This window comes from Saccostrea cucullata, unplaced genomic scaffold (assembly GCF_032062105.1).
Source record: "Saccostrea cucullata isolate Sc308-1 unplaced genomic scaffold, CSIRO_AGI_Scuc_v1 ctg273, whole genome shotgun sequence".
NCBI classification, from domain to species: domain Eukaryota; kingdom Metazoa; phylum Mollusca; class Bivalvia; order Ostreida; family Ostreidae; genus Saccostrea; species Saccostrea cuccullata.
The window spans coordinates 269281-289279 of NW_026927629.1; the positions used below are offsets into that span (position 1 = coordinate 269281).

General features: G+C 32.8%; 3 protein-coding genes across 3 annotated transcripts; all 3 read left to right on the forward strand.

Moving 5' to 3' along the window:
• The first annotated feature begins 1791 nt into the window (after nucleotides 1-1791).
• On the forward strand, nucleotides 1792-2499 carry LOC134275016 (uncharacterized). The gene has a single exon (XM_062757254.1). It carries the CDS (start codon nucleotides 1948-1950, stop codon nucleotides 2497-2499), a length of 552 nt encoding a protein of 183 aa, XP_062613238.1. The 5' UTR covers nucleotides 1792-1947.
• A 3377-nt stretch (nucleotides 2500-5876) lies between these two features.
• Nucleotides 5877-7167, forward strand: LOC134275012 (uncharacterized). The gene is made up of 2 exons (XM_062757249.1): nucleotides 5877-6419; nucleotides 6548-7167. The coding sequence occupies exons 1-2, from the start codon at nucleotides 5981-5983 to the stop codon at nucleotides 6568-6570; spliced, it is 462 nt and encodes a 153-aa protein (XP_062613233.1). The 5' UTR covers nucleotides 5877-5980; the 3' UTR covers nucleotides 6571-7167.
• Nucleotides 7168-9077: 1910 nt separating this feature from the next.
• LOC134275017 (uncharacterized) lies at nucleotides 9078-14475 on the forward strand. The gene is made up of 3 exons (XM_062757255.1): nucleotides 9078-9431; nucleotides 12869-14098; nucleotides 14458-14475. Exons 1-3 carry the CDS (start codon nucleotides 9078-9080, stop codon nucleotides 14473-14475), a joined length of 1602 nt encoding a protein of 533 aa, XP_062613239.1.
• Nucleotides 14476-19999: the final 5524 nt, after the last annotated feature.

Below are 19999 nucleotides of genomic sequence, written 5' to 3' on the forward strand. Positions count from 1 at the left end.
AATTTTACAATTTGTGATAGCTTAATATACTTTGAGCATTACCTATATATAAGGCCAAGAATAATTAATTAAATTTATTATTTTCATTTATATTTATCAATATAAGTAGAATCAGCAACGAATTAACGAGGCCTGATCTAGCCGAAAATTACGAAAACGGAATGATAAAAAATTTTGATTTTTGGAAGTCTTTTTGTATGTATTATGCTAAGGAAAATTAGAATGAAATTTTGTTACTTTGCCTTTATTGTAATCAAATGGGGCACTGTCAAGATATGGACCATTTTTGTGTTTTTATACACAATTACATAGTAAGATTCTCCAATAAACAAAGAAATTCAAGATAAAAATAAAAATACAGGATGAAATGGTTTGTTTTTCACATATATCATATAATTTTTATTCTTCTTTAAAAAATGCAAAGAAAATTGGAGGTAGCCTTTATTACAGTGAAAAGGGGCATATCAAAACACAAAATTAGGATTTATTTTATCCAGCTAGATATAAAATAAGTCGTCATGGGTTTACATAACATCAACGATTGCAATACTGTATTAGTTTCTAAAAAAATAAATTATTCCTTCATTTTGAAATAATTATCTCTCCATGCTTTATTTTTTTCTTAAAACCCGACGTTCTTATACGTGGAAAAAGGAGGGAGGAGGTAAAGGCGAAAAAATTACTAATTTTAATAATATCATGTAATATATATAGGAAAATAAAATATTTCGGGGTATGCATTCATATGGTTCAGATTCATAGACTGGTTTATTTTATTTCAAGCTAATTCATGCATATTCAAGTCCTCAATAAAAAAGGGAGTGTAAAACACTTCAACTAGTTCAAGGAGAAAGACTAAAATCGTTTACTTTTGGTTGTAGTGTTTGCTTTTCTTAAACTCACAAATTCAAATAAAACAAGGTAAAATTAATGAATATGTACCAAAAAAATTGAAACCTCAAAATAAATCATATGCATGGTCCAAAGTTGTTTGTTAATCAAAAAAAAAAAAAAACAAGCAAACAAACAAACAAAAAAAAAAAAAAACAAACATGTAAATAATAGAATACCAGCTTTCGACAGCTATAAAGCTACTCAGGTACGCAAGATCAGCGAAGCATTTTCGCGCAATTAGACGCCATTTTAATTGTGACGTTATTGTCTTCAATTGTGACGGCTGTCAAGGGTACTGTGACGTGCCTGAGTCGACGCTGCTTTAAAATGTATGCGCAGTTGAAGTAGATCGGGCCTCGTTAATTCTGTTCGGAAATAGTCCAGTGTCTTTTAACCATTTTCAGCGGATTTAAGCCAGGTACCCTTTGTGATAAATGAATGAAAAATTTTCATTTTGCTCTCCTTTATATTTTTACGTCCAAAAAAAAAAAGTTTCTGTTAATGTTTAGAGCTTCCTGGATAAGAATTTTTAAAAAAATAATTACTTGATAATAATTAAGTAGTTACCTTATCTATATCTTTTTTTGAAAGCAGACACATTTTTAACCCAATATATGAGACCACTAGTTCCTTTCTAAAAATATAAATATAACACTCCTACTAATAAAACGAATTCTCATTTGAAAGGCAATCCAAGAAGGAAAGAATCCACGTGTGTATAAAATTGTCAAGGAAATAAGCAGTCCAAATAAATACATATCTGACTTGTCCTATGTCGGTAATGGAAAAATAAGTCTTTCGCTGGATGATGATTACAACAGAAGTCTTCCCCCCGGTACCCACCTACCACGATATAGTCTGTCGCAAAATGGAGACATTGAACATTTAATGCATAATGGATCGTACTCTCTTTATTTAAAGTACCAATCTGAAAACTTCTTTTTATTCACCTCCCAGAAATCAATTAAATGTATATATTTTGATTCCAATTATTCTAATTCAAAATTAAATGTATTTGAGTTTCTTCCTGATCCTAACTACTTCGTTCATGGGATGGCAGTGTGTAAACCATGTATAAACAGAAATATTATAGTTAGCATGTGGAATGGCAAATTTCAGGAAAAATCTCAAGGAAAAATCCTAAAATTTGTTTGTAGTAGCTTGCGATTGACCAGTTTCAAACATTTTGAACATGATACTGTCCGGATGGATTTGAAAGAATTGTGTAAATTTGAAAATGATAAACATAAAATTTTATTTACATTTCCAACGCATTTAACAGAAAATGGCAACAAAGACATTTGTGTTTCGGACTCAGGAGCTCTTGTGGTAATAGATGAAAAAGGAGTTTTCAGATTTCGATACCGAGGTATTTCTCAGGATTCTAACTTCGATCCATACGGCATATGTTCTGATTCTGAATTCAACATCATCGTGGCTGATATGAAAAATGACAAAATACATATGATAGATCAGAATGGAGGCTTCATCTGTTTTCTGTACTATGAAGGCATGAAAATGCCCCGAGCCTTGTGTATTGATGAGAATGATAATGTCTTTGTCAGTGAGTGGAAGAATGAACGCATCAGGATCATTTCTTCTTAGTGAACAAAATCAAATAGCCTCAGGTTGAAAGGCCAATGCTATCAGTATGCTATCCTATCAGTATCCTAGTTCACTCTTTTGAATTTCTTTCAAGGTTTTTGCTATAATGGAATCCTGACCGCCATAATCATTGACCTCCAAAAAGGGGGATTGTACGTACGAGTACTTCTATACTTGTTGATATTGTAATTATTGACAATGATGTGTATATATGTGTACATTTGTTTTGTTGCGTATGATAATCTTTATGTCATCATATAAAAGATAAAGATCATTTAGTCCCAGCTGCAGTGGAAGCATCTGCATACTGATGACTCATAAATATTTTGTCCTTATACAGTTTAAGCAAGCTCGTTGCTGTGTTAACATTTTATATCTCATCAAAATATCACCTGTAATAGCATGGCGCCCAATAACCATGATAATGTAAATATTTTATCAAAGAACGAGTGTTCGTATGGCCCTCTATATTAAATGTGGAAAAGTATATCAAATCATATCATTTATATTTTTTTAAATTTCAAAACATTCATTGATATTTAAATCATTTATCCCTGAAATACATGAAAAGACAACTGACTCAGAGCAAAATCATACAATGAAATCTATCCTTATATGAAAAAGATTTGTCAGTTTCTCTTGTATTTTTTATTTCAAACTCACTGAGATACATTGTGTCGCCACATGAATCAAAATATCTACTGTTAATTAATTACGTCGTTTAAATATATAAATTTTGAGATAAAGGCTTCGGCAAGTGTTTTCCTGTACAAGATATGCAATAAATTTTGCTTCATATCAAGACAACAACAGGTCTGCAAATAACGGATCTAAGGAAAGTACAGAGGTTATAGTATGAAGGGAACATTTTTATAATATCCCGAGACATTCAATTATTGTCGTCTGCTAGTATCCCTGTTTGTCAAACATGCGTTTACCTTTGGAATGAATAATAATTGTTATGAAGCGGCTATTTATTGATTGTCCCACCCCCTCTTATTTTACCTCAATATGAGGCCATCAGAATGCCTTATCAATCGGATAATTACACACATCGGACTAGAAATGAAAACGTGCTTGATATCAGTTGGTTCTATTTTTTAAAAGAAAAATCAAATACAAAGTAAATACCTTAAGTTTAACCTTAAGTTTAAGTCTGACCTGTCGATCAGTGTACATACGGTGATAGTTACAGACAAATCTACACACACCTCTGGAATGTTAGACGAAGGACAAATGCAAGCACAAATGGTAAGTCTTCATTGCCTTGACATTTCCTGAAAGCTTAACGTACAAATAATGTGTATCTTTGTGCCATGGTTATATTGCTGTTTATATGTGTATATATTTAAGTTAAACATGTAATCATTTAACTTTTATGGATTTTAATAACTGAGAATAGTATATCTGAAAAGGTTAATTGAATAACTATACAATATTCTTTTTATAATATCTAAATACAAAAAGCCTAGTAGACTTAAAAATTAGATTATTGAACCTGAAACTTAAATACGATATCTTGTACTCTAAATAATGTTCAAAGACTAAAAAAGGACAATGTAAAAGGAAATGATAAGTTTTAACTATTTGTTCTTTAGAACATTTGTTTTGTTAAATATACATTGATATAGTGACGAATGGTTGAAAGAACAGACAAATTTATAGATTAACTTTAAGGTTTATAACCGAGTATGTATACCTTATTCATATTTAAGAGATTCCTAATCATGTTTTTATTCAAGCTAATGGGCAACATTGCTTAATTTAGTAGCCTTTTTTATAATCTATGGATCATAACATTATACTGAGGGGTCTGCTAAGGCCTTTTGTTTATTATTATTATTATCATATATGTAATTGTGGATTCTTATGCTCTTTTAATCAATGGGGCTTGCAAATCATACTTGCATTTTTTAAATGAAAGGGTTTTTGGACTTTCAGTTGTAAATAGTATATTAAAGAAGCTCTAAACACATTCCACTATAGAGCTAACAAGGTAGTTTTATGCAGTAAGAGTGATCTGCCATTACAAGTTATGATTTTAAACATTGTCATTTACAGTTAATTTTACAATTTGTGATAGATTAATATACTTTTAGCAATACCTATATATAAGGCCAAGAATAAGTAATTAAATTTATTATTTTCATTTATATTTATCAATATAAGTATAAACAGCAACGACTTAACGAGGCCTGATCTAGTTGAAAATTACGAAAACGGAATGAAATTTTTTTTTGATTTTTGGAAGTCTTTTTGTATGTATTATGCCAAGGAAAATTAGAATGAAATTTTGTTACCTTGCCTTTATTGTAGTCAAATGGGGGCACTGTCAAGATATGGACCATTTTTTGTGTTTTTATACACAATTACATAGTAAGATTCTCCAATAAACAAAAAAATTCAAGATAAAAAAAATACAGGATGAAATGGTTTGTTTTTCACATATATCATGAAATTTTTATTCTTCTTTTAAAAAATGAAAAGAAAATTGGAGGTAGCCTTTAATACAGTGAAAATACAAAATATATTCCGAGAATCAAAGGATTAAAAAGACGCATCTTAAAATATTGGAATGAAATGAAAACAGACACAAGATGCAAAGAAATATTTACATCGGAACCAGTTGTAGCTTACAGCAAGCACTAAAGCATAGGTGATATGATTATTAGATCACGTTTACCACAAGAATACAACTGCTAAGGTGGACCCCTGATGAGGTGGGCCTTAGGGCATATAGCCATTTTAAAACCGCCGAAACACTCTTTACTATATATTAATATACCTCTATTGATAATACTGGAATTTGATTGGCTGATAAGAAAACTTTAAAACACAACAATGACTCCAAATGGTACTGTTTACAGCAAAAATGACCCAGGAATCATTGCACGCGGGATATAATGACCCAGTCATTATAATTAATGACCGCTAAATTTTTTAAGATTGTTAGGCATTACCAAATTCAATTTGAAAATACACTCTATGTAAATAAAATTTATAATAGTGACAGTACGCTTTATGGAAATAAAGCCTAGACCTAAAGACTGATGAGTTTTGCCCCTTGGCTCATTATGTTGGTGTATTACGTCAGCAGTTACAGTGCACAATTACGTAGATTTATGTCGTCTGTTGCCACTGCTTACAGTCACAAGATGACCGAGACGAGCAGGTTTCAAAATTTATCGTCAGTTGATTTACAGAAAATTTTAGAAAATAGAGACAGTGCTAACACTAAAAACTGTATTCTTGCGGCAGTGAAAATTCTCTCAGACTATTGTGAGGTGAACTTGGAGAAGGATATGGAAATAACGAACAGTATTCAATCTCAACGTCCATTAAACAAATATACAAAATAAGAGCAGAGCAAATGGAGAGTAATGCGTTGTTGGAAAAAACGAAAGATGAACTTGCCGAGTTTCTCATAAGTTTTTATGCCGAAATAAGGAAGAAGAATGGGGATCTATATTCGAGAACGTCAATGATAAGTATAAGATTCGGTGTACAAAGACATTTTTTGACACATAGAAAGTTTGATATTGTTAACGATGCAAACTTTCGTTTGGCGAACGAAATGTTTAAAGCTGTGTTGACTGAGATAAAAAGATCGGGAAAGGGAACCGTACAGCATAAAGAAGTGATAAGCGCTGCAGATTTTGAAAAGCTCTACACATCGGGAACCGTTAACATGACTGAACCACGGGGATTACAGTATAAAGTGTTCCTGGACATTATGTTCTATTCGTGTCGTAGAGGGCGTGAAAACCTAAGGTGTATGAAGAAAACGGACTTCGTTCTTAAAAGTGATTCCCATGGCAGGCGATATTACATAAACTTTGCCAAGTATGAGACAAAAAATCACAGGGGCGCAGATGTTGGTGATGATGATTCCTCTAGTGGCAGAATATATGAAATGCCAGGTATTGTATATCATTCTATAGTTTTATTTAAATAAAAAATAGAAATCTGAAAAATTCCTAGAAAATTATCAAGATAGACAATTTTAAGTTACATATTATGTATTTCTGATATTTTTTTTTTTATACAGGAATGTCAAAATGCCCAGTGTAAAGCTTAGAGAAATATCTAGCTAAACTGAATGAAAGCTGCGACTGCTTTTGGCAGAGACCGAAGAAGAAGTTCAAAGACCATGATATCGTGTGGTATGATAACATTCCAGTTGGGCATAACACACTGGGGAGTTTCATGAAAACCATGTCACTAAAAGTTCAACTGTCGCACACCTATACAAATCACTCTATCCGTGCCACCTGCATAACCACATTGGATCAAAAAGGTGTTGAAGCTCGTCATATAATGTCTATAAGTGGCCACAAAAATGAAAACTCGATCAAAAGTTATTCTAGAAATGTGTCTGATGAGAAAAAGCATGAAATGTGCAGTGTTTCACAGAGTGTTGTCAATACAACATCAACGGCTTATGGTTCTGAAGAAAGTGCTCAAATTTTGAATTTCGATCTCTCTAATATTTCAAATTATGAAGTTCAGCAGCTGGATAATGTTCAGTTAGTTTCTGAAATTTTTAACGAGTTTCCTGAGTCAGAAAAGGAAAATAGCGCTATTCGAGATAACTCTGGTATTTCCTCACGCAGAGTGTCAAGCATCCCTTCCTGTGGCCCTTTATTTTCTCATGTCAATCAGGTTAATATCCACTATCATCTGAATGACAAATTTAAAAAATGAATTTCTCATGTATGAATTCATATGTTACAATCAAAATGCTTAGACAATTCACCGGCATAAAATACTGGAGTATTAGAATTGTTTTTTGTTTATGTTGCAACATTTTTTGTCTTGTTGTTGTCTTGTTACAAAATAAAGTTTAATGCAGAATATATATAGACCTGATGAAGAGTAATTAATTGTATAATGATGTATGATCAAAATTAAAATTTAAAATAATGTCACATAGTTTGGTTAAGAGTGTCGGGTCCTAATAAATTTCATGAACAGTTTGGCTGATTGATGTCCTTTTTCTCACACCACAAAATAAGGATTTTTTTTATCCAACCAGATATAAATTAAGTCGCCATGGGTTTACATAACATCAACATACGATTGCAATACTGTATTAGCTTCTAAAAAAAAAATCATTCCTTCATTTTGAAATAATTATCTCTCCATGCTTAATTTTTTCTTAAAACCCGACGTTCTTATACGTGGGAATAGGAGGGAGGGGGTAAAGGCGACAAAAAAACTCATTTTACTAATATTTTGGGGTATGCATTTATATGGTTCAGATTCATAGACTAGTTTATTTTATTTCAAGCTAATTCATGCAGATTTAAGTCCTCAATAAAAAAGGGTGTGTATAAACACTTCAACAAGTTCAAGGAGAAAGACTTAAATCGTTTACTTTTGGTTGTAGTGTTTGTTTTTCTTAAACTCACAAATTCAAATAAAACAAGGTAAAATTAATGTATATGTACCAAGAAATTGATACCTCAAAATAAGTTATATGCATGGTCCAAAGTTGTTTTTTAATTATAAAAAATTAAATAATATAAATACCAGCTTTCGACAGCTATAGAGCTACTCAGGTACGCAAGATCAGCGAAGCATTTTAGCACAATTTGACGTCAAATTAATTGTGACGTTATTGTGTTCAATTTTGACGGCCGTCAAGGGTACTGTGACGTGCCTGAGTCGACGCTCAATGCTTCAAACCTTCAAATGTATGCGCAGTTCAGGGCCTCGTTAATTCTGTTCAGAAATAGTCCAGTGTCTTTGAACTATTTTTCAGCGGAATTTAGTCAGGTACCCTTTGTTATAAATGACTGAAAACTTTCATTTTGCTCTCCTTTATATTTTTACGTCCAAAAAGCAGTTTCTGTTAATGTTTAGAGCTTCCTGGATAGGAATTAAAAAAAATACTTTAAAATAATTAAGTAATTACCTTATCTATAACTTTTTTTGAAAGCAGACACCTTTTAACCCAATACATGAGACCACTAGTTCCTTTCTAAAAATGTAAATATAACACTCGTACTAATAAAAAAGAATTCTCATTTGAAAGGCAATCCAAGAAGCAAAGAATCCACGTGTGTATAAAATTGTCAAGGAAATAAGCAGTCCAAAGAAATACATATTCGACATGTCCTATGTCGGTAATGGAAAAGTAAGTCTTTCGCTGGATGATGATAACTACAGAAGCTGTCTTCCTCCCGGTACCTACCTACCACGATATAGTCTGTCGCAAAATGGAGACATTGAACATTTAATACATAATGGATCGTACTCTCTCTATCTAAAGTACCAATCTGAAAACTTTTTTTTATTTACCTCCCAGAAATCAATCAAATGTATATATTTTGATTCCAATTATTCGAATTCAAAATCAAATGCATTTGAGTTTCTTCCTGATCCTAACTACTTTGTTCATGGGATGGCAGTGTGTAAACCATGTATGAACAGAAATATTATAGTTAGCATGTGCAAACTTCAAATTTCAGGAAAAATCTCAGGGAAAAATCATAAAATTTGAATGTAGTAGCTCGCGATAAAAAAAAATCAGTTTAAATCAGTTCAGTTTACAAAAAATTGAACATATTGCCCAGATGGATTTGAGAGAATTGTGTAAATTTGAAAATGATAAACATAAAATTTTATTTACATTTCCAACGCATTTAACAGAAAATGGCAACAAAGACATTTGTGTTTCGGACTCGGGAGCTGTTGTGGTAATAGATGAAAAAGGAGTTTTCAGATTTCGATACCGAGGTATTTCTCAGGATTCTAACTTCGATCCATACGGCATATGTTCTGATTCTGAATGCAATATCATCGTGGCTGATATGAAAAACGACAAAATACATATGATAAATCAGAATGGAGGCTTTATCTGTTTTCTTTACTACGAAGACATGAAAATGCCCCGAGCCTTGTGTATCGATGAGAATGATGATCTTTATGTCAGTGAGTGGAAGAATGACCAGATCAAAGTCTTGTCTTTCCTATGAAAAATATCCATGGTGACTGGTTATTAAGGATAATGCCCCAATAAAGTATACTGAAGCTCAGTACTGTTTTAACTTTTGACAGTCTTAATATAATACTACGATTTATTTAACATTATATCCATGAATTACATGTAAGCCTTGCTCGAGTAAAGAATATTTTTAATCAACCATTCTTTTGTTTTATTTACAAAAAAACTTTACGTCATTACGTCATTAAAAACATAATCCATGCGCGGATCTTGAACAGGTGTAGAATCTGAACCTCTCTCAGACCTTGATTAAAGCAATATGAGCTGCATGTTTGACATCAAAAAAAAAATTGTTATTAAGTATTTCAATGACAGGGAAATAGAACGTTTATAAACTTCTGTTGTTTATATTTGCTATAAAAGTACTTTATATAAGCTTTGATTGGAGCAAAATTGAATTATTGTCGTCCTGTACAATAATGATTTCTTATATTATACTGTATGTTCAGTTCAGAAATATTTCTTCTGGAACATTTTTAAACTTTTTAAAATTTTTTGGTCTTATTGATCATAATGGTTTAGATAACATACAGATTAATCATAACACATTTTACCGGCAAAATAAAATTCTCAAAAATGCAGCTCATATTGCTTTAAAAGTTATCAAAAAAATTACTTGAACCCCTTTTCCCATGCAATCATGCAGTCAGCTCTTGAAATGATTTTTATAGAAGACCCATGCTTAATTTGTTTGCATGTTTAAAATTTCTCTGAAAAACTTTTGGCTGATTCCTTGTCAAAGAAATACACTAATGACATGTTTATGTCGGTGATGAAAAAAAGGTTTCACTGACAGAATTACCTAGTAGAAGTCACTAGTTTACTAAGTAATCCGCTTATCGCGCCTAGTAAAAATATCGCGCAACTATTTTGACCAGTTGCTGATACTAGATAAGCCATCACCCTTGCGCTTAGGTATCAAATTACATCATTAAATATTTCCGCGCCCTTTAGACAAAGGATGGGAATATTTAGGCCAGCGCTCGAAGGAACCGGACGCCATCTTGCAAGTGAAATTGCTTCAGTACTGACCACTGCTGACCCGAATGCGGTGTTTCATCATTAGGTAAGTAAATATGTTCTAAATGTTAAATGAAGCAGAATTATCTTTTTAACATAATTTATCTTTGATTTTTTTCTGGGCTGTATATATTTGTATTAAGACTACGTTTTATTCTTTTCAAGTTGATTTTTTCTTTGTAAACTTGCATCAGAAAAAAGTCGAATACTTGTACGAGAATATGTAGATAAGAGAGGCACCCCATACTAACGCACGGCTACTATAAGTCTATTTTTGAAAAGAATTCATGGAGAAAAAAGTATCCATGTAATTTTTTTACTCTCATTTCTTTTTTATTTTTTCGGCGGGAGGGGAAGCAGGGAAGAAGGGTTGGGAGTGCGATGATTTATGTAGGTACCTGTAAGTTAGGCGTCTCATGATATCGAATAGTTATTTAAAGTATCTAAATTCAAGTAAATTCAAAGAGTATTCAGGCGAGTTTCTTTTGTTTTGTTATCACCGTAGTCCGTATGTTTTTTTTTCGCGGTAGGAGGGGGTCATTGTATTTTCAATTCGGAAATAAGATAGGTGTACAGTTTTGGTTTTGGTTTTAGGTTGCATCAACCGGTTTTAATCATGGAAAGGCACGAAAAAGAAAAACGGAAATCATTTGCAAAGAGACGAAAAATGACCCAAAAAAAGAAAAACAAGTTTTCAAAAGATACAAGTGAGACGAAAAATAACAGCAACAATTCACACGAAATCCAAAACTTAGATGAAAAGGAGGAATGTACAAGTACATTCAGTTCTTGATTAAGCTATATAGCTTGATTTAGCTATATAGCTTTATTAAGCTATTCAGAATAGCTTGATTAAGCTATTTTCTCAGACTTTTTTCTCAAATGTGTTATTTTTTCAACATGTGCAAAAAGTCGCACCTAGATGCAGTGGAAATATTAAACTTTGTTCTCTTCTGAATACAATGCATGTAAAAATCACTCACCAAATTGCGTCTCCTTGAGAGACTTTGTATTCAAAGTTTTAACAGTTTTGGGGCTATTGATGAGTGACCACACAGTTATTTCTTGAATGAAATTATAAAGGAGGTCAGTTATGGCCAACAGGATAATTGATTAGTAACAGTTCAGCACAATGAGAGGCAATCATACTTACCCACGCCTCACCGCACACACAGCTACTCAAACAATGGAAATTAATATTTTGCTTAAAGTATTCAACAGCAGCAATGTAAGAACTTTCTATGATTTAGGTTGTATTTTTGAAAGTCCATAGTACATATATGAATAGTCAAATACTTGCGACTTTTTGTTTATTTCTTACAAAAAAGTTTTTGTGAAAAACTGCATATAAATAGCTTTATCAAGCTATTTTGAATAGCTTAATAAAGCTATATAGCTTTTTAAAGCTATATAGCTTAATCAAGAGATTGTGCTGGACCTGGTAATGATAGTCATGCAACCGAGAAATCACCAATTCATATTTCAAGTGAAAGTGGATATAGTGCGAAACAACCAACTATGAAACCAAAAGAATTTTCATGGGAAAGAGCCGAATCAACAAACCCTCTATTAGTCCGTTGGCAGGAGTTTAAAATGCTCAAAACACGTCTAAACAGAATTAAAAACCTGAAGTTTTAAGTGGCCCTGTAAGTAAATAATTCAACATTTTTCATTCTGTCACTATTCACATTGAATTAACAAACTGAATACAGATTTTCTTAAATTCCCGTTATTATACTATAGGGATATCCATCTAAACTGTCACTATCCATCCTTCTTGTTTATATATTAATAATATATAGTATGTTGATAAATCATTAAATTTATAAGGAACAGAAAGCAATCTTGGCATATACATTTGAAGTGACGAGTGACACATGTGTGCTGTGTTTGTGAATCTTGGGGCCTTCAAATGGTATAGTGAGTGAGCAACTGTTCCCTAAAAATGTAATGATTTACTAGGTTTTATTCAAATTTATTCTTACATAAAGTTACACTTTACCATTTTTTTTCTTCTTCTTCAGATTTACCTAGCAAGCATAGCATTCTTGTCTTAATTTAATACAATTTTCAATTCAATAATTTGGCTTAAATATACCAACGTCATTGTCATATATAAGATGTAAAAGTATAAATTCAGTGTGAAAGAAAATGCACTCATGTTTGAAATGTGATTACCAGTTAAGACATTTTTTCAAATTAATCAGTCATTATCGGTTTGTGCACAGTCATGAACACGGGTTTTGTTTATCATGTTCTATAGATGGATGTGAGCGCACATATTCTAAAATAGATTCCTATCTGAAACATATTAAAAGAAATCATGGGATGTTTTTTCAGACACATTTGTCAAACTCAAAAGAACAGTTCAGAAATGAAGATATTTTAGAGTCACTTGTAGAAGTTAATGATGAGGGCAATGGGAATCAGATAGAATCAGATGAAGAAGAGATGGAAATGACAATAGCTCCTGAAATAAATTTTCAGAGAAAACTTGGGATATTTTTGTTGTCGTTAAGAGAAAAATATAAGTTGCCATCTGTAGTCATTCCAGAAATAGTGAATGAATTTTTATCAATGATAGACTTCCATCAAGCCCAGTTTTCTCAGTCGTTGAATGAATTTTCAGAAAGTTTTCAGCTAAATGAAGAACATTGTAATCAGTTGAAAATGATTGTGGAAGAGAAATCTCAAGTAGAAAGTGCCTTTACCAGTTTGAATTCTGAGTACAAAATAAACAAATTTGCAAAGAAAGAACTACAGTATGTAAAACCACTTGAATTTAAGCCGGACTGGACAAGAAATGATACTTATCAGTATGTCCCAATTTTGGAAACTCTTCAAAATTTGTTGTCTCATGATGATGTATTCTCCTACATTATGAATAACCACAAATCCACAGATGGGGTAATTCGAGATTTTTGTGATGGAGAAGTGTACCAAAGAAATGCATTGTTTGCAAATGATCCTAATGCAATTCAGATAATGTTGTTCTTTGATGAATTCACAGCTGTTAATCCCTTAGGTCATCAAATAAAAAACTACAAAATTGGGGGATTTTATATGTTACTGGGCAATCTTCCACCTAAGTTCAGATCCCAATTGTATTGCATACAACTTGTGGCTCTTTGCATGTCACATACTATTAAGAACAATGGTTACAAAAAAATCTTGGAACCCTTGATAAATGATTTGAAAACATTAGAAACAGAGGGTATAAATGTTTCAAAATCAGATGGGGACCACACACTTTTTGGCACAGTAAGTGTTGTGATTGCTGACAATCTAGGAGCACATAGTTTAGGAGGTTTTATGGAATCTTTTACAACCTTAAGGAACTGTCGATTTTGTTTCATCACTAAAGCAGACATGCAAAGAAAATTTGATTGTCAAAATCTTAATATGAGAACAATTCAAATGCATACTGAACAAGTGAGACTTGTAGAGAATGATTCTAGTCTAGCACCAGTCTATGGATTAAAGGGAACTTGTTGTTTGAATGAACTCCAAAATTTTCACTCTATAAATGGCATGCCATCAGATATTGCACATGATCTTTTTGAGGGAGTGGTTTGCGAAGTAATGACTAATGTCATAAAAGTGTGCGTTTCAGAGGGGTTTTTTGATCTTGAATATTTGAATGACAGAATTTTAAAATTCAAATTTTCTGAAGTAGATAAAAGCAACAAACCATCAAAGGTTACCAACATACCTCGAAAACTGAACATAAAGCAGTCAGCTGCTCAGATGTGGTGTTTTGTTAGGGTTCTGCCCTTGTTAGTCGGAAGTAAAGTCCCTGTCAATAACAGAATATGGGAATGTCTACTTTGCTTACGAGATGTGCTTTTTTATGTTTGTGCACCAGCTCTTGCCAGAGAACATGTTTTGTTGATGGCTGATGTCATTGAAGAGTTTCATGACTCTTACAGAAACTGCTTCCCAGATGAAACTGTCAAACCCAAGTTTCATTATACTCTTCATTATCCGCATCTGTTCATGATGTTTGGTCCCCTGGTTCATTTGCAAACATTGCGGTTTGAGGGAAAACATAATTATTTTAAAAAACTTGTTTTCCGAACTAAAAACAAGAAAAAATTGTGTAAGTCACTAGCTGAGAGACATCAATTTTATCAAAGTACATTCAATGCAGGGGGGAACTATCTGTCCCATGGTAATTTGGTGTCCACTTGTGGGTCAAATGTACCAATTTGTCTTCTTGATAATGAAATACAGCAGTTACTGGTTGATATTATTCAAGAAGAAAGTATATTTCTGTGCAAATCAGTGAAGTTCTTTGGAATTTTATACTGGATAGGTACTTGCATAGTTGCATCTGTAAACAATTTTGACATGGAGGTCTGTTTGATTGATAATTGTTGTGTGGTGAATGGTCAACCATATCTTATTTGTAGAAAACTGAGAACACGGGGCTTTGAGAGGCATTATCATGCATTTAGAGTCACCGAGACAAATGAATACAATTTAGTTAAAATATCTGACCTTAAAGATCAAAATGTATTAGGGATTTACCCCCATCCTAATCATCCCATTGACAAATTAGTTGTTCCCAAATTCAAAGTTTTGTGCTAGAAATTATTATTTGTTTATTTTGCATTCCTTAATTTCCTTTTGTTTTCTTAAGAATTCAAAATGGAACGGAAGTATATACTTGCTATATATGGAAACCAAAATAAGAAAATTGCCATGGAGGATTTATCAGTAAAAAGTATAGAAGAAGCTCTGAAACTAAAATTTAATATCTCTAATCTACACAAAACAAACATCAAATACTATGACAATGACGTTGATGATTGGGTTGATTTTGAATCGGATTCAGAAATTCCTGATGGAAAAGTTATTAAAATCAAAATTCATTCTGTCAACATTGACGAAGAGGCTATGCCAGTTATAACCAAACCGAAGAAAACCTCAGAAACACCAGCACACAGACAAGTACCAGCAGAGGCAGAGCAAGCAGCACATACAAGCAGACCATCCTCTCCATCCTCCCCATTAAATGGAAATTTAACACCAGTCAGTAGACCCACAACGCCAGCAAGTAGACCTTGAACGCCAGCAAATAGACCTTCAACGCCAGCAAGTCAACCTTCAACGCCAGCAAGTAGACCTTCAACGCCAGCAAGTCAACCTTCAACGCCAGCAAGTAGACCTTCAACGCCAGCAAGTCAACCTTCAACGTCAGCCAGTGGACCTTCAACGCCAGCAGCACATGCAGGAAGATCAAGTTCACATACAGAAAAACCAAATAGGTAGATAAATTTATTTACTAAATATTCTAGAAAATTATTGCATAGACTTCAATGATCCATAGATATTTTATGTAAATCACCTATTTATCTTTTGCAGCTCAAAAGATTGGCATAGGAAATACAGACTGCCAAAGGACAACATCCCAAGGGGAATTGTGTTAAAACTTGAAAACAAAGAACAGTTAAGCACAGGAGATCGCCGTCTCTTTCTGGAGGCTATATATCATGATGTCACAAAGTACAGAGGTGGAATGTAAGTAAAGAGTTTTACAAAGTGAAATTAAATAAGTGTATTAGTAAAACATATTTGAATAGTTTTAGATGTTTTTATATTATTGTAGGTACCCAACATCAGACATGTATGAGGACATTGTTGATGGAATTGTTAGTGAATATCCTTATTTACTTACATGTGGAGGACTGCCAGCGACATCAGCACGAGTATGTTTGCACATAAGCATAAAAATCTTTAGATAATTTACTTTTCACTGTACTCATAATTTTGATTCAGTATAATGTATACTAATATATCCATCAAATTCCCTAGGCCTACTGGAAAGACAAAATTATTTTCAAGTTTGCAAAATGCGAGAAAATCTTTTGACTACAATCACCCAGATGTTGTCAGCAGGAAAAGAAAAAGAACATCAAAAGAAACAAACCAAGACACAGAACCGGAAGCTCGTAACTTCACTTGGGGAATGGAAAATTACTTGTCAAACCCTCCTCAGAGTGAAGATGATTGTTCTGTGAATATTCACATAGAGTCTTTGAAGAGGGAATTCAGGAAGACATCTGCAGATGTCAACGTTTCTATGGTTGACCAAAAAATGGACCTCACCTTTGCTCACAGGAGGAAAATGATTGTGACAGAAAAGATTGAGATGAAGAATCTTCTTGAAATATTCCCTTGGCTTCATCTTCGCTACGAAGTAAGTGATCGAGATGTACACTAGCATTTCAATTGAAAAAAATTGAAGTGACATTAAAAACTTTTTTTTTTACTTGTACATGAACTTACACATGTCACAAAGTAATTTAAGATGAGTTTTCATATCATGAACATGGGTATCTTAAATTCGATGGATGTGTTAAAATTAATGAAGGAAGCCCAGCCTTTTAATCTTAAATACTTTCAATATTTCAATTCCTCAGATTACAGATATTTCTCAGTTTTACCTTTGTCTCATCGAGTTCAGCATAAATAGGACTGTATATACCATATATATAATCAATTCTAATTCATTTAGATATTGAAGGAGTTTGACAGACTCAAACCAAATTTATCATGTCATGGATTAGAGGATGTCCTTTCACAAGGATTAAAGAAATACAAGAAACCAATTCTAACTCTCCTCAAGTCAAAGAAAAAGGCAGATTTTCTAAAAGAAATAGAGAGTTCAACATCTCTTCTATGATCCTCAGAACAACGAGACTGTAAGTAGTTTAATCATACTCCCAACATTCCAATACTGTAAGCGGTAATTGGAAATGTTGAATCTGTATGTTGTGCATCTTGTTGCAACTGAATAATTATACATTAACACTGTACCTCAAGACTTACATATGCTATTTTGATATTGAATTTCATTACAAATTTTATCATAGGAATGAATGAATAGCTTATGCTTCAACATGTATTTTATGTAATAATTTCTAAACAACATAACTTTTTTTCCATAGATGCTGATGACTGTTTAAGTATTGCTGGGCTGTCCATCCTGTTTAAAGAAAAACCCGAGGACATCATCAAGTTTGAGGAGGATCCCACAAGCTCACTATATATATTAGTGAAAGAGAAACTTCTGTCAATGGGGGAGGATGTTTTCGTCGTATACATCGAAGGGGAAAAACTCACAGGGTGTGAAAATTTTTTCCAAAGCTTAACCACCTTACTGGCTGCAATCTATGTTTTTAATCTTGCCTATCCAAAGAACTGGTTAAAAACCTTTACTTTCATACAGAATGTGCTCGTAGGACTAAAGGATCAGCTAGGACAAGTTTCTTTGGACAAACGTATTTTGGGTGTATTGGCCTCATTGAATGCCCTCATTCCTTCTTCCACACATTAAATTATGCTAAGATGGGCTTGTCAAGGAAAGACATGTTTTTTGACAGTGTACTTGGAAGTGTATATAAAGGGTCATATTTTGATGTCCTTGTTTATTTTCATATGCTAAATGTAATTGTTATCCATCCATCATGTACTTACATAGTTCCCTATATAGTTTAGTGTTTTGATTCAAAGGATGGTGAAAGAGTTATTTAAATACATGTGTATCTTAATAACATCAAGAAGCATTTTTTGTAGCATATTGGTTAGAGATAGAGTAAAAGTGTACTTTTGATAATTGTAGAGAGAGGATGATTGTAACGTTCTGTGCATTTCACCCCTTAGACATTTTTTAACAGTCTTGTTCATTTGAACACACTGAATGCAAACTAAAATAATGCATTTTTAGATAATACATGTGTATTGTGTATACAGTATTGTTAAAATGAGACATGTAAAAGAATGAAATGTAAAAGAATTAGCATTGTTTTTTAGTATCAAATAAATTTAAAATTGAACTTATCTATTATTTGTTTTTTAACAGTGAAAAATTTAGATGTCCAATCTGAAAATGAAATTTAATATGTTTTAATATGCAAAAACCAACTTATAATGTAATGGAAAATAGCTTGTAAAATGAGTAATATTAACTACTATATGTTACTAGTTTTCTGGTATATGTTACTAGTTTTCAATAGTAAAAAATACTTCTGAAACAAGTTGAATTTACTTTTCAATGGTGCTAGTACTACCTAGTTAGTAAAATTTACTTAACTGAATAGTGATAATTTGGACAGTAAAATTTACTAGCTTACTTAGTAACTTTTACTAGTAATTTCTTTCAGTGAATTTCTTCTGGACAACGATAACTACAAAAATTGGAATTGTTCTCCCGATACGTAGGTACCAGCATATAACATTTGAAAATTGAACATTTATCACATTGCGCATCGTATTCTCTCTTCTTGAAGTAGCAAAACTCAACTACCAGAAATCAGTGGAATGAATACGCTTCAAATCCCAATAGTGCAAATGTATATGAGTTAATTCCTGATCGTGTCTACTTTATACGTGGAATGGCATGTGATGTGTAAGTTTTAAAATCTTTTAGTCCGCATGTGAGATGGCAAACTTCAAGAAAAATCTCAAGAAATATTATGAAATTTAAACCTCATTTGAACAATTTTCCAAAATTTGGTGATTTTCAAAATGATTATTAAAGACTTCTGTTTACATTTCTAACCCATAAAGCAGAAAATGGCAAAGCAGTTATATTTATCTCTGATGTAAGCGCAGTTGTGGTGATATACAAAAAAGGTGTGCTCAGATCTCGATTCCGAGGTATTTCTCACTTCAATCCATACCGCATTTGTTTAGATACCTAGTACAACATACGTGCTTTCTCCTGTTCCCATTTCTTACGTGGTAAGAAGTTCGTATTAATATAATTTGTATTGTTTCAATGAGCTTCATTATTGTTCGATATTTTTATAATAAACTATTGTTTGTTGTTTGACGTCCTTTGCAAGATTTTTTTCACTCATAGAGAGACGTCAGCACTTACCGTCAGAAAGCTACAAATCTTGACCAGATTTGATCAAATTTCGGCACTCAGGCCCATTGGGCACTGAAGGATCTTTTTTGTGTCACCATCTTCTGCGACATGGGACCTCGGTCAATACTGTCTCATCCGAAGGTCCGGTCTCCACAACCCACAGTGGGAATCGAACCATCGAGGTTAGGATTAACTCCATACTTCGCTACTTTAAAGCTGACGTTCTATCACCGCGCCACGTGGGCAACCATTTTATCTTCTGAACAATTCGTTGAAGGCTTTTTAAAAAATTCAGAAGTGTATTTCTTTTGTCAAGACATTTTCATGGATGCAATTAATTTTCCCCTTCAACGTAGACCTTTGAGTTTGTGCAACTTTTAATAAAAACTGATCTTGGCCATAACTTTTGAACGATTCTTGCTTGAGCTTTTTCATTTCAAGAGTATATTTACTGAGTCTTTTTTTAGTAACGATATTTTTATTTTTGGACAATGGTCTTGGAATTTTACTTGCATTTTAGAAACTTTTACATTCTCCATAAGCAACAAGCAACCATACGGGACATCATAGTTTTCTAAATACGTTTTGTTCAT